At 41.2% G+C, this 14,515-nt stretch overlaps 1 protein-coding gene across 1 annotated transcript in view; it reads left to right on the top strand.

Moving 5' to 3' along the window:
- The window catches only part of LOC139737329 (dynein axonemal heavy chain 5-like), a 99,702-nt gene that overhangs the window by 3,273 nt on the left and 81,914 nt on the right, over positions 1-14,515 (top strand). The window contains exons 5-19 of the mRNA XM_071648002.1: positions 159-379; positions 1,117-1,409; positions 2,425-2,600; positions 3,336-3,492; positions 3,969-4,181; positions 4,505-4,618; positions 5,307-5,438; positions 6,035-6,144; positions 7,466-7,737; positions 9,874-10,055; positions 11,040-11,239; positions 11,910-12,225; positions 12,873-13,007; positions 13,630-13,854; positions 14,387-14,498. Of these exons, the coding sequence (XP_071504103.1) occupies positions 159-379; positions 1,117-1,409; positions 2,425-2,600; positions 3,336-3,492; positions 3,969-4,181; positions 4,505-4,618; positions 5,307-5,438; positions 6,035-6,144; positions 7,466-7,737; positions 9,874-10,055; positions 11,040-11,239; positions 11,910-12,225; positions 12,873-13,007; positions 13,630-13,854; positions 14,387-14,498 (2,858 nt within the window). The remainder of the gene's footprint in view (positions 1-158; positions 380-1,116; positions 1,410-2,424; positions 2,601-3,335; positions 3,493-3,968; positions 4,182-4,504; positions 4,619-5,306; positions 5,439-6,034; positions 6,145-7,465; positions 7,738-9,873; positions 10,056-11,039; positions 11,240-11,909; positions 12,226-12,872; positions 13,008-13,629; positions 13,855-14,386; positions 14,499-14,515) is intronic.

Below are 14,515 nucleotides of genomic sequence, written 5' to 3'. Positions count from 1 at the left end.
AAAGCATGTGATTATGATGAGTAGAATCATGAAAAAATGGAATCATATAAATTTTTTTTTTGAACACATTTATTCTGCATACAGTTCCAAAGAATGCTAATGTTGTGCATTAAACATTTTTCGAATCAACCTCACCATTGTCTGCTCTAAACCAAAAGGTTTGAGGTTGCCGTCAAATTTGCCATTCCCAACATCATCATCGAGCCCACGCTGGACGCCGTCAAGAGCTCGCTGGGCAAGATAGCGGAGGTCATCCTGGGGGTCGCGGACAAGGTAACCTGGTGGGCGGGAGATGTCGTCGGGGAGACCATGCTGGCAGACATCTCGGACGAAATGATGGTACAGAGCGCCCTCAGACAACTCGATGGAGTAGTGGAAGGTTTGTTTGAATCTCACATACTCCTGGAGGATTTTTCTTTGCACTTGAATATCATAAAATCTGAAGATTTATTTTGAGTCATTGCAGTCCTATCTCACAACTGAGTTCTTTCTCTCTCTCTGTGATGTGGTGCGATCGTTTTGATACATTACCTTCTGCCACAAAAGGGCACAGGCGGCATTAGAATGTTTTGCTCTTCACTGGATCTTTGACTTGCAGATGTCAGTGGTCTGTGAGTGCAGCATGATGTGTAGTGATTGTGGAGATTCATACAGCCCAGTTGCAAATTGCAAAGACATAATACCAATATGCCCATACTTCATTTAAAGGGTGTGTACAGTTCTGGTCGAGGTGAAGATTTAGCTTTTAACGTTTTGCGAGATATTCAGAAACTACTCTATGAGATGTCAGAGAGCATGCAGTTCTAAGGGGTATCAAAACTTTATTAGATGAAAATCGGTTTTGAAATGGCTAAGATATCCAAAAACAAGGTGAAACAAAGATATCCTAATAAAGTTGTGGCATGTCGCCTATTACTATTAGCACTTTTTGGATATCTCAGCCATTTGAAAACCAATTTTCATCAAATAAACGTTGAATCCTTCTTTAGATTACATGCTCTTTCATATTTCATAAGAGGCTTTTCATTATCTCACTTAGGAATGTTCAAAACATGAATTCCTACCTCAACCAGTACTGTACAGTCCCTTTAATTTCATTATCTGTTTTGTATCCAGATCTCCAACGGGACATCGACAAGCACCTCTTCCACTTCCGCTTCTATGACTTCCTGTGGAAGGACGATATGTACGGCTCCTACTACGACTTCATCGCCAACGACCCCGGCACATTCGCCATCAAGCGGGAGGTCGAGCGCCTCCTCCACATCGAGGACAAGATCAAGGGCATCCCGAAGATCCTGCCCATCGGCCCCGTCTGCCTGGAGACGAGACCCATCACCGACGCCCTCTATGGTTTCGCCATGCAGTGGAAGGCTCAGTATGCGCAGGTCCTCCATGAGGAGGGGAAGGTGAGTGTGGCAATGCGTCTATAAAACCATAAATTTTCCTGTGAAACTTTAGTAAATATCACAATGAGCCAAGATATGTGGAAGTAAATATGCATGCAACAGTTTTGTTTTGTTTTTGTACAAAATGCATTTAATGGATGCCAATGGCAATTCCTGAAAGTTTCATACTGCAAAAAAGGCTGTAGGCTCCAATCTGCAAAAGATTCATGCTGTAATTGTTTCTGGTTTTACAGGAGCCGGAACTAGTTCATTTTCTGGACTCTTTATGCTATCTTTTTTCAAGCTGCTATCTGTAGGTACCCTACTGCACTTGTCAAGTCGAGTGATGGCCCACAGAAATAAAAGAGTCCAGGGCCAATTGCTCTCCGCTGACGACAGAGTTCAAAAGCTCATGCATGTGTAATTCAAGCATGTGCTCTCTGAAAATTCTGAGGGAAAGTTGTTACCTGAGAGCAGTTGGTCTGAACTCTAATTTTCTCCGGGCTGACAGGTTCGTTGGACAGCACCGTCACTCAACTTGATGTGTACAGAGGGATTTAGCAGATGTTCCAGTGAATAAGAGTATCATCAAGACAGAATCTGGACTAAACCATATCAACCAGCAAAACCAAGCAAAACAATAAACTTCAGACATACCTAACAGTATCACATCACAGAGTAATGTTGATGGTGAGGATTATATAGCAACAGTCTCGACTTGCTTGCAAGTCTTCCTTAATCTCTGCGTTGACCAGCATCCACGATGTGTGCATGGGGTTAAGACTTTCACTCATTGAAACCATTGAAGAGCTGTGCCCTGTTTCATGATAGGGCTAGGAGTGGATGCAAGATACCCTTTGGACTACCAAGAACCCTCATGTTAGCAAGTTGATTAGCACAAGCCATCTGTTTTCCCTGTTATACTGTCCTTACATGTATTTCTTTGAATTGTCAATGTCATTGTAATTCAAAGTTCTGTTTGTCTTGGATAGTTTCATACATAAACCTCTGCCTCTTTCTTTTATTTTTTCTTAAGCGTCAACTGGACAATGCCATCATGTACCGCAGCAGCATCAAGTCCCGCCTGCTGGCCGATGTAGTGACCCTTGACCAGCTGAACGGCACCCTCACACTGCTGGAGGAGGTCAGGGACATGGAGAACAAGATAGATGCCATCTACCTGCCCATAGAGACCATGTATGCAGATCTCATGTAAGTGGATGGAATACACAGCATGTATTTCTCATTTGCTAGCTACCATTCATGTTGGGAGGGGTGAAAATGTGCTTATTATTTGACATCCTCCTTATATAGACCATGTCTGCAGATTTCTTGTAAAGTGGATGGAATACACACAACGTGTATATCTTGCTTGCAACCATCCACATTAGGTTTAGATGTGATTTAGGATGCCATCTGCCTGGCCAAAGGGGACCATTATGCAGACCTCATGTGAGCAGATGGAATACACCTTGTGTGTATTTATGGTAACCCACCATTCAAATTAAGGATGATGTTATCATCATGCCATTAAGCGTGTCCAATCATGCTGGCTGCTTCTCAAACTTCTAGAAGTGTTTCAGTTCTTGATAAGTACTTGAAATACAGTTCACTGGTGCTTATGTACAAGAAAGGAGGAAGCATGTGCCACCTGACAGCTTCTGAGGCACCACATACAGGAAGTGGGCTGGTCACATGACAAACTACATTGTACATGAAGTCTCAGCTGCATACATTCAGACTGCACAAACTTTTAGAGGGTTTGCAGGGGTTCGTGAATTTCCCTAAGTTTTAGTGAGAAGTTTGCGATCTTTGCGTTCAGACTGACCAAACTTTGAGAGCTCATACTTCGAAAACTTTGAAGTTTGAGTTTGTGACCGCAACTTATGAGATGCACTTCATTGATCTCAACTGACTCCATTCTTCTCTCCCCTGTATCCTTTGCAGAAGCTACCGGCTGCGCCTGCCCCGCTCGGAGGTGGAGGAGGTGGACAAGCTGAGGGACAGCTGGCAGGAGGTAGTGGACCTGGCCGAGAAGCGTCGAGTCAAGCTCCTGAGGGAGAGGCGTGGGGCCTTTGAACAGGAGCTGGACAAGCAGGTCAAGGTAAGACTTTAACTCCAGCACTGATTCTGTTTTACATTGGAGACAAAAAAAAATACAGGAATAAAATGAAAATATATGGACTCACCTCACCATGATGCCAAGAGAACTGTTGTTGGTGTCATTCTTTGTGTCTGTAATTAGTGGCTATATGTTCAACATCACTGGCTCAACGAAATATATAGAACTTTTCTCTCTCTCTTTTTTTTTTTTTTGCATATAGAAATCGTACATTATGGAATTGTGTTAGAAAATTGAGACAAAAAAGAGAAGAAAAGAAATCAAGCAACTTATCTGTAATGTGCATTGAAATCAGAGCTTATATGAATAATTTGCCCAGGCTCTCACATGATTGTCTACTCATTCTGCAATTGGTTTGTATATCATACATCATGTTCATGCATGAATTCATTTATTATAATCTAGATTAATATATTCATATGTTTATGTCTTTTCGTATGTACTATTTTTTTCTTCAGCTCTTTGTGGTGGAGGTGATCCAGTTCCGGAACAGCTTTGACTCCCAGGGCCCGGCGGTGCCAGGCGTCCAGCCCGCCGAGGCCGTGGCCCGCCTCCATGAGTTCCAGGAGATCTTCAAGCTCTATGACTCCAAGCGCAAGACGCTAGACTCTGTCTCCAGGCTCTTTGGCATTATCTGCAAGCCGTTCCCCGAACTCGACAAGACTGGAGAGGTTAGAGATTTTGTGCAACTGTATATGCACTTGTGCTATATAACTTACAAATATGCACACCAGTATGTGACATAATGTTTGTATGTGTAGGTTTGAACCTAAATTACATTGCAGGACAATTTTTCTATCCTGTTCAATGTACTTCATTAACTGTATGCCGTGCAATGGAATGTAAAGTGTAGTTTGTAGAATGATTCAATGATTCATTGCTACAACTTTCTGAGGCCAAACTGAGATATCCTAATTGTGGTTATCAGGTCACTTGAGGATGGCGGCCAGTTCTTGTTAAATACTGGACATTCTCCTTCCACTTTGTCCTCCAGGAACTGGACCTCCTTGGTCTGCTCTATGGCCTCTTCCAGAAATTCATCGCTTTCGACAACCAGTTCCGCGACCGGCTGTGGGCTGACGCTGATCTACCCAAGGCCAACAAGGAGGTGAGTTTATAGGGACAAGCAATGATTTTGGCTAATAATGCCATTTTTTGCTGGTCCCTGACCAAAGTGATCATGGCCCTGTGATGATGTCAGATGTGTTGTGTTGTGGGGATATTGTGTGATGAAGATGTATGTATACTGAGAGAGATTTCTGCGAATATGCCGTCACAGCACTTAGATGTGTTTTTATGTGACAAGCGCTTCATAATGTTGTGAATTAGTATTATTGCAGCAAAGTTTTACAATACTCACACAATATAGGGAATTCTGTAACACTTTGATCATGACACAAAAGCAAATATTTATACCTGTCCTTGCTGCTTCAAATCATGACAATTGGGGTGGAAGCATCAAAAGGCTCTTACGTTGTACTCTCTGAGAAAATGAGCCAGCCAAATTCCTTTTGTCACAAGGCAGACCAATGAGAATATCAGCTTTTTTTATTTGTTTACTAAATCCATTTTCAGTTGGTAGGTTATTCTATCCAGCACAAGTTTAGTTGGCCAGTCAGCAAGAAATCTAAAGTCTAGTTGTGACAACTAAGTCTGCAGCACTTCAATCCTAAAACCAGTTCTTGCTCCTTCTAGTTTTTATGCAAGTAATGGCAAGGTGGGTGGGGGTCAGGCAGGGACCGTGGAATGACTCTTGCTGACCAACACTTTACTTTGTTTGACTGTGCATAAAACAGGTGGAACAATACTGGGACGAGTGCCAGAACCTTCCTGACAAGATCAAGGACTGGGACGCCTACAACAACATGAAGAACAGCATCAAGTTCTACCTGGACATCTTCCCCATCCTCCACAAGCTGGCCTCCAAGGTGAGTGAGGGAGATGGTAGTGAAAGGAACAGGGAGTGGTAATCAAAAATAGAGTGTGAATCAAGTAAGATGTTCGGACATTGTTAGGAGAAAGATAAAATGGAAGGGAAGAGGGAGGAGTTGAAGGTTGGAAAATCATGGAGATAGGAGAGAGAAATGAAGAGGAAGATGATGATGATGATGATGATGATGATGATGATGATGATGATGATGATGATGATGATGATGATGATGATGATGATGATGATGATGATGATGATGATGATGATGATGATGAGGAGGAGGAGGAGGAGGAGGAGGAGGAGGAGGAGGAGAATAGTGAGTGAGAGAGATATCAGACATAATAATTTTAATAATTATGATAATAATGATGATTATGATGATGATGACTATGATGATGATGATGATGATGATGATAGTGAAAGAGATGTCAAACATAATGATTATAATAATGATAATAATGATGATGATAATAATAATACCCAGTATTCATACAGCATTTGTTCCAAACCCATGAAATCTGCAAACTCAAACTCATTTATCCAATGCTTGTTGGGAATATGTTAAATCCTTTCTATTTCCTGCTCAAATCCCAGGAAATCCGTAACCGTCACTGGCTCCAAGTGATGGCGGTAACAGGGAGCTCCTTTCAGCTGGAGGCCAACGTCTTCAAACTCTCTCACATCCTCGACATCGGTCTCATCAAGTAAGTTGCGAGGTCATCCTCCCCTTCATCCTGTGAGAGGAGACTTTCTGTTTATTAATAGCATAAGTTGTTATTCCCCCCCCCCCCCCCCCCCCCCCCCCATGCATGGTGTGTTTGGGAGTATATATTGGAATCACTCCGAGGTTCGGTGGCCATGCAGGCAGTTGGTCAGTCACTGTGTTGCAGAATTTGTGGATTGAAGTAATCCCTCATGTTTTGAGCAATATTTGACCTAAAATGTGGCGTTTCTGACTGCTATCATAGGTACATACTTGTAGATGTGCAAGACACGCTTTTCGTCAGTATTTAGTAATGCATTGCCATGACAAAAGCAAATTTTCATAAAAATCATATACACATGTAAAATGGAAATTGTAGATTTTACTTTAGTAAAATTTCCACTCACCATCTCTGTGTATGAAGCTGTGAGGTGAATAGGAAAATTACAACATTTTACTGGCTGACTATTTCTTAAACGATTCTGTACATGTGTAGCATTTAATTCTGCTGTTACTTTATATCAAAATGCACTTATCTAAGCATCTCTGGATGATTGACTGATATCCAGGAACTTTTAAACACATTATGCTGCTGAAACCCTTATGCTTTAGTAATTGATGATAAAATCATTTGTACAGATGTAACTCAGTTCATTTTCCCTTCAATCAGAATGCTTAGTTCTACTCAACAGTGTCTGTGCAGTGAAATCTGATGTACAACGGTAGAATATCACTCACTCACAACAAAATACATGATCTAAAATTTGTGCAAGGGAAAGATATCTGACCAGGGGGGATCTTTGAGTAGCAAGCATTCCAATCGTGTAGTATGAGTGGGATGGGTTTAGAGATGGTGGTGAATACATTGACGTCCATCACTCCCCTGCCCCAGTGTATGATATTGGTTCCATGACATTTGCTCCTGCGACAATTACTCCCATGATATATCTGCATGCTAAGCCAAACATAATTCAACCCATAAACATAACCCTAACCCTAACCCTAATCCTAATTCTCACATCAAACTAAACCTAAAACCCTATCACAACCCTAACCCTAACCCTAAGTCCTTAGAGAAAATAAGACCGGAGCAATTGTCGCAGGAGCAAATGTCGTGTCACCATGATATTGCCCCTTTCTGTGCCAGGGACTTTAGGACAGTGTATACAATGCTATGGAGTTTTCTGTACCAATCGGCACTCCAAGCAGACAAAAGACTAACAAACATTGTGCTGTGGTATGCATTTGGATGAACTCTGCAGTAGTCTCCTTTCCAGCTGTTCCATCTTTTATCCACAATCCTACTCTCCTCACAACACCAGGCACCAGACAGAGATAGAGGAGATCTGTCACTGCGCCAGCAAGGAGCTGGAGCTGGAGGTCAAGCTGCGCATCACGGAGGAGGAGTGGACGGAGCAGGTGCTGACCTTCACCGAGTACAAGCGGCGCGGCCCCATCTACCTGGAGAAGGACTCCATGGAGCACCTTTTGGAGCAACTGGAGAACGCCCAGGCCATCCTGGCCAACATGCTCACCTCCAGGTTCGTCGGCCCGCTGCGGGAGGAGGCCGCCGGCTGGGCGGAGAAACTCCGGGGTAAGCTCTTCTGGATCGACTGATGATGGTAGTGATGATGATGATGATGGTGATGATGGTGATGATGATGATGATGGTGATGATGGTGGTGGTGATGATGATGGTGATGGCGATGATGATGATGGTAGTGCTGATATAGTGACGATGGTGGATAATAATTGATGATGATGATAATGATGGTAATGATAGTGAAGATAGTGATGATTTTTATGCCTCCGCCAACGAAGTGGCCGGAGGCATTATGTTTTCGGGTCGTCCGTCCGTCCGTACGTCCGTACGTCCGTCCCGTTTTGTTTTTGTCGATATCTCAAGAACCGTGAGGTGGTTTTGCATCAAACTTGGTATGAGGGTATATCCTGGGTGGATGATACTTTCTTTGGATTTTAGGGTCACGGGGTCAAAGGTCAAAGGTCACAGGTTATTTTGTGAAAAAAAGGTTGAAATTTCATGTTTTTCTCCATATCTCGCAAATGGTTCAAGGTATCTTCATTAGTATATATGCATGTACTGATGGGCAGTGATTATCTAGGGAAGTTGGGGGTCATAGGTCAAAGGTCAGGGGTCAAAGGTCAAGGTCAACTCCTCAAAACATCACTACTTTCCTTATATTTATGCAGTGCCTGAAGGATTTTTTAAAAACTTGATGTATGCATGTATAACCCAATATATGAAGAGTTTGTTTGCAAAAACCGATAAGTCCATATCTGCCAAATGGATATATTTGCGATTTAAGGTAAAGAAAAATAAAGAGAATAATAAGAAAATGTGTGCTTCTTTTGACCATAACTTCAAAAATATACCTTTATATGTAGTGACCAATATATCATTTTAAAGGTATTATTTTGTACTTTATGACAGAGACCACAACTCAAAATCTTTAAAAATGGACTTATCGGTTTTTGCAAACAAACTCTACATATATTCTGTGGGAAGTTTCTTGCCAAAAGGTCAAAGGTCAAGTGAAAGTGCTAAATTGCACTTCTTCCTCCATATCTCAAAAGTAACTCAAGGTATTATCATGAATCTTATATATTTATGCATGTTCTACCTATTAAACAGTGAGTCTGTTTGGAACTGTGAGGTCAAAGGTCAAAGGCCAGGTTTATATGATACTATTTTACCATTTGATACTGAAATTATACTTTTTCTCAATACCTTGAAAATTACTCAATGCATAAACTTATAAAAGGGTCAAAAGTCAAGTAAGAATCATCATTTCCCCCAAATACCTGCACTCTGACGTTTTAATCATTCATCCAATTGAACCTAGTTCTAGGAAAGTGAACATTCAGCACATTTGTGGCAAACCTGTCATTTTAATATTTTGCCAATTGTGTGAAACTGTCATCACACATTGTCAGAACATTGTACTATAGACCTATTAGGAGAACCGTGCATTATGGCGGAGGCATACACCAGTCGCCGTAGCGACATTTCTAGTTATGAAGATATGATGATGATGGTGATAGTGATGAGCGATGATGATGTGGTGCAGATATACTGATGATGGTGGATAATTATGATGATTGTGATAATGATGGCAGTATTGAAGTGAAGGTAGTGATAATTTTTTAATGAAGATATGATGATGATGGTGATGGTGATGGTGATGGTGATGGTGATGGCGATGATGGTGGTGGTGTTGGTGGCGGTGCTGGTGCTAGTTTTGGTGATGGTGATGATCGTAATGATGATGATGAAGATGATGATTGTGATTAGGGGTTATAATGGTAATAATAATGATGATTGTGATAATGAGATAATGATGATGGTGGTGATAGTCAACTCTGCCAGTCACTGAACCTTTGCTTGAGAGATATCCAATATATGTGATGCATGATATATGACATGCTGTAGTAGATGAGATGACATAGATTTGTCTGTTTTGTTTTTATTTCCCTGGCATCAAGGAAACGATGCAATGACATGTCATACCGGACCTAAGAAACAATTTTAAACTGACTTGTATGCAACGTTACTTCAAGCATTACCTTTGCTAAGGCAGATGGTGATAGGGTCTGAGCAACATTGTATGCATAACATTATTACAAGCATTACCTTTGCTAAGGCACATGTGGTGATAGAGTCCGAACAACATTGTATGTATAACTATCATATGTCTCACCCATTCTTCAGGTGTTGGGGAAGTCCTGGAACAGTGGCTAGAGGTCCAGGACCTGTGGCAATACCTGGAGGCGGTCTTCAGCATTCCGCGGACCGCCAAGGAGCTCCCGCAGGAGGCCAAGCGCTTCAACAGGATTGACAAGAGTTGGAGCAAGATCCAGAGGAGGGCCTACGACACTCGCAACGTTCTCCAGGTAAGTTTTCTGATGTTTAGGGATACTGTTTATGCCATATATTTCACAAATTTGGACTTGTAAGACAATTTCCCAAGAGATCAAATTGGCAAACAAGAATCACTTTGTCGGAATGAGAAATAAGTTTTAATTTGGAGACAACACACATGACATTCATGCTGTGGGTGGCAATATTTTTTTTAAGTTGTTAGAATTTCGCCAGTATCAGTTAACTTGTGAAATTTCCTAGAAACTAAAGACATGGAAAAATGTATCACATGTACAATATGATGTGTCATTTGTATATACAATATTAAGAATGAGTAGTCTCTAGTTTATGTGTATTCTGTATGTGTGTCCTTTACTTCTCTTAGTGTTGTTCTACAGGATTATACATTGAGTTTTTCATAATGTTTGGATGATGTGTGTATTTCATATGAGTAGTTTTATTTGCTGCAGTTGCAGTTTGAAGAACAATAATCACTTTTTTATTTATTGTGAGTGTCAAGCCTGTATGGTTTGTATGTTTTGTAAGAACTTTGCTCTCAATTGTTTGCCTAAAAGATGACATTCATTTTAATTCATAGTGTGCCATTAACTTTATGTGTAGATGTAGTATGAATACGTAATTATTTACAGTTTTTAAAGTTGTTTGCATTACACAAAGCTATAGAGCAATTATGATAAAGAATAGAGGTGTGCTGGTGGACCAGGTGACACGACATTTGCTGCTGCGACAGTTGCTCCGATCTTATTTTCTCCAAGGACTTACATATGTAGGGTTAAGGTTAGGGTTGTGATAGGGTTTCAGGTTTAGCATGATGTAAGGATTATGAGTAGGGTTAGAGTTATGCTTGTGGGTAGGTTTTGTATTTGGCTTTAATAGCCTGCAGGTATTCCATGGGGGCAGTTGTCGCAGGAGCATACATGTATGTCAGAGAACTGGTGGACAAATATGAAGGGGAAATATATTTGTGGCTGATTGTGTCTCTCTGTGTCTCCCAGTGCACCTACGGAGGGGAAGTCCCAAAGGGTGTGGTCCTTCGCCACATCCACGAGGAGCTGGAGATCTGCTTCAAGAGTCTGACCGGCTACCTGGACAAGAAGCGACAGGTCTTTCCCAGGTTCTACTTCCTGTCCGACCCCGTCCTTCTGGCCATCCTCAGCCGACCTTACGACCTGGAATCGGTGAAGCCGTACCTAAGGTGAGTCGGCACTCTCTCCGCTGTACGCACAATTCTGATGTATTTCTATGAATTGATTGCGGTGAATATTCTGTCCAGAACATGCTGTGTGTAGCTTTTGATATACTTATATCACAGATCAAATAATTTGTTTCTCCACAGGTCTTTGTTTGATAGTCTCACATTGAGAAGATGAGTAAATTTCACTTTTCGACAAGATGTAGGGTCTTTTCTTTTGTTCTAGGGCACCTCACTGCAATATTTCTTCCCTGTTTCTTCATAAAAGAATTGATGAGTCTGATGAATTTGTCTCATGTTGTGTATCTCATAGCCAATATCTAAGCGTGGTCTCCAACTTTTCTGATCATTTTGAGTCTTGTTATTTTAGCTTGTACATAATGTTTTTTGAGAAGCGTAATTGTGTGACAGTTCATACATATCATGGTACATACAGATGTCCAGATAATCAGCTGTTGGACTTAGACAACATGCTTTTCATTTTGTGAATCATTTATAGATCTTTGAGCATGGCCTTATTTCTCGCTTCTTTGACACTGCATTACCACACTTTTTGAGCAGACAAATTCTATCAAAATCAAACTGAACTCCAAAGTCTTTAAAAAGAAATTGTAGTGATATGTACACTAATTTCATCACCATGCACCATGTCATTTCTCCATCTCCTGCGTAGATGCATCTTCAACTACGTCTACGACATCCACCTGGAGCGCATCCCGCTCCACACCTCCCAGACGCAGCGCAGCAGCATCCCCACGTCTCCGGAGAAGATGGCCTTCCACCACAGCCCCACCAAGGAGCACCACTCGCCGACCCGTGTGCCCTCAGGCCAGGCCCTGGCCGGCGTCCCGTCCCGCCTGTCCACCGACAGCCGCCTGGGGGCCATCACGGGGATGGAGGGAGGGGTGCAGGATGGCACGGAGGGGGGACTGATGCAGGCCATCGCTGTCACCTCCAAGGAGGGAGAGATCTTGAATCTCGAGGACGAGGTATGTATTTAATCAGTTCTTGCCTTCCATGCCTCTGCATCAGCAATGAAAGCTCATAATTTGACTGCATGATTGATCGTGCTATTTTTCAGAACTTGGGAATTAAGAAGCTGGGGTCAGAACAGCACAACTGCTGACTAAAAGTGTAGTATCTTTTTATAATATTCAATAATTTTTTTTTTCACCAAAAATTAAGAAAACATGCTTTTGTTTCTGGTTTTGCAAATGAAGATTATCATTGTTTTTCCTGAAATTTGATTCAGCATGAATAGTTTGTGCAGTTTCCCATTTTTAAACCAAATTATGATTTTGTTTTCTCAAAATGTGTTCATATTTTCAATGTGCATTAGTACATTTTTTAGATCTCCAGAGGATAGCAACTTTGAAACAGCCAGAAATATTTTTCAAACAATCTCCTTGATGAACCACTTCTGCCAATAATTATCTTTTTTTCTAGAAAGATGTGTCACAATGTGCCTAATGTTCTGTGCTCCAGTCAGTTACATCCATTTTGTCATTCATTAAAGTATTTCTTGGTGATTTAAATGTTAGACATGTTTTATACAGGCTCTCAAAAAGATGTACCTTGTCTTTAGTTAGTACACTGTCATACATACATGATTATATAATTTTTCTATTTCAAACAGGTCCACATTAAGGAAGGAGTTGAGGTGTGGTTAAAGGGACTGAAGGAATCCATTACAAAGACACTGGCTTCCACTGTTTCCAACATGATCAAAGACATGGAGAACAATCTCCCTATTGAGGAGCTGGCCTACAAGGTGAGATCAATATTCCTTTTTGTAAAAGTGGAAATTTTGTGCATTTTGCTGATTTAAAACTAGCTCAAAAATAAAAACATGCACATATTTTGCTAGTCAAATTTAATGCTACTTTATATGTTATGCATCATCACATTATCCGTATAAAGTAGGAGATCAAAGAAGGAAGAAAAATGTGTGTAAAGCTGACTTTGTCAGTATAACCTCTTCAGTTTTCTAATTTGTAACTTTTTTTTGGGCAATATTTACCTTGTAATGACATCTGACCAATTATAAATCAATTTAAAACTTAGCATCTATCAAATTTATATCTGTCAAAATCCAAACTTACAAGTAATCAGAAAGTGGGGTATATTGTACTCTTGATAAGAATTAAACAAACGAAATGTTTGAGTGATTTGATATTAATATGGGGGTTGTGGTGCTAAAAAGCATAACTTGTAGATTGTGGGTCCCACATGTTATGTTATACATGCAAAAGAAATATCAAATGTGTGGTCACTGTATTGCTAGGTGATAGGTAGATAGACAGTATTGGTCTCTCAAGTTGTAAGAACTCATTTGCTGCAACCAAAAATGTTATCTGGAATGCTTTCAATTGCCCCATCTTTTTGTAATGCAGTACCCGACCCAAGTGGCGAACCTGGGCCTGATGCTCTACTGGACCAAGGAGTGCGAGCTGGGCATCACAGAGATCCGGAATGACCGCAAGGCCATCCCCAACACGGCCAAGAAGTTTGTGACCACCATGACCCGCCTGACCCAGGTCCTGACCAAGGGTACGTGGAAGGCCACCGACGAGCATGTCACGCCACTCCAGCGCTGGCGACTCGAGAGCATGGTCGCTGTGAGTATCTCTGCCATCCTCCTTTCGTTCTGATGAATTTATCCTTTTGCATGGGTACATTAATTAGCCTTGTGGAGTGTTTTGTCATCTTTTATTGTAATGCTTGAACAACCGATTCCCATGCATGTATAAATCATTTGGGTTCCAAAGTAAATCTCATAACCACCTTGCAGTTGAGTGATGTGTTGTGTTTATGTTAATCAGTTCCATGTAAAAATGCTTCTGCTAAAACTTACAAAGAGTACAACTCCTCCACTTTCTGATGAGATGCATTATTGCTGTAATGTTGTTAGTTAGTGTTCATGCCAGTGGACACGAGGCGGCTCTAAGAGAGTGATTAGTTGAAAGAAAAAAACAAAGATTCTAATAGAATTGTTGTAGCTGGTAAAAACAAAATGCCAAAAAAAAAAAACTAACAAAAACAAATCTGGACAAATCTGTAGTAGAATAAAAAGAAAAAGTGCATCAACGTAGTCTCAATAGTTTCCTGAATGCACGCTCCTCTTTGTTATTTGATGCAAATCTTTCACAGCAATCCTACCACCTGCGAGACATCCTGGACAACATGGGCAACAGGAAGCTGAGGGAGCTGAGTGACTTTGAGTGGAGAAGGTGCATCCGAGTCTACCAGCAGAAGAGACCAGGTGGGTGTGGTCACCAA

Source organism: Diadema antillarum, unplaced genomic scaffold, assembly GCF_040938485.1.
Source record: "Diadema antillarum isolate AM-2024a unplaced genomic scaffold, OU_Dant_1.0 seq00000689_RagTag, whole genome shotgun sequence".
Taxonomy (NCBI): domain Eukaryota; kingdom Metazoa; phylum Echinodermata; class Echinoidea; order Diadematoida; family Diadematidae; genus Diadema; species Diadema antillarum.
The sequence above is the reverse complement of the archived record's forward strand: the minus strand, read 5'-3'. Positions and strand labels throughout refer to the sequence as shown.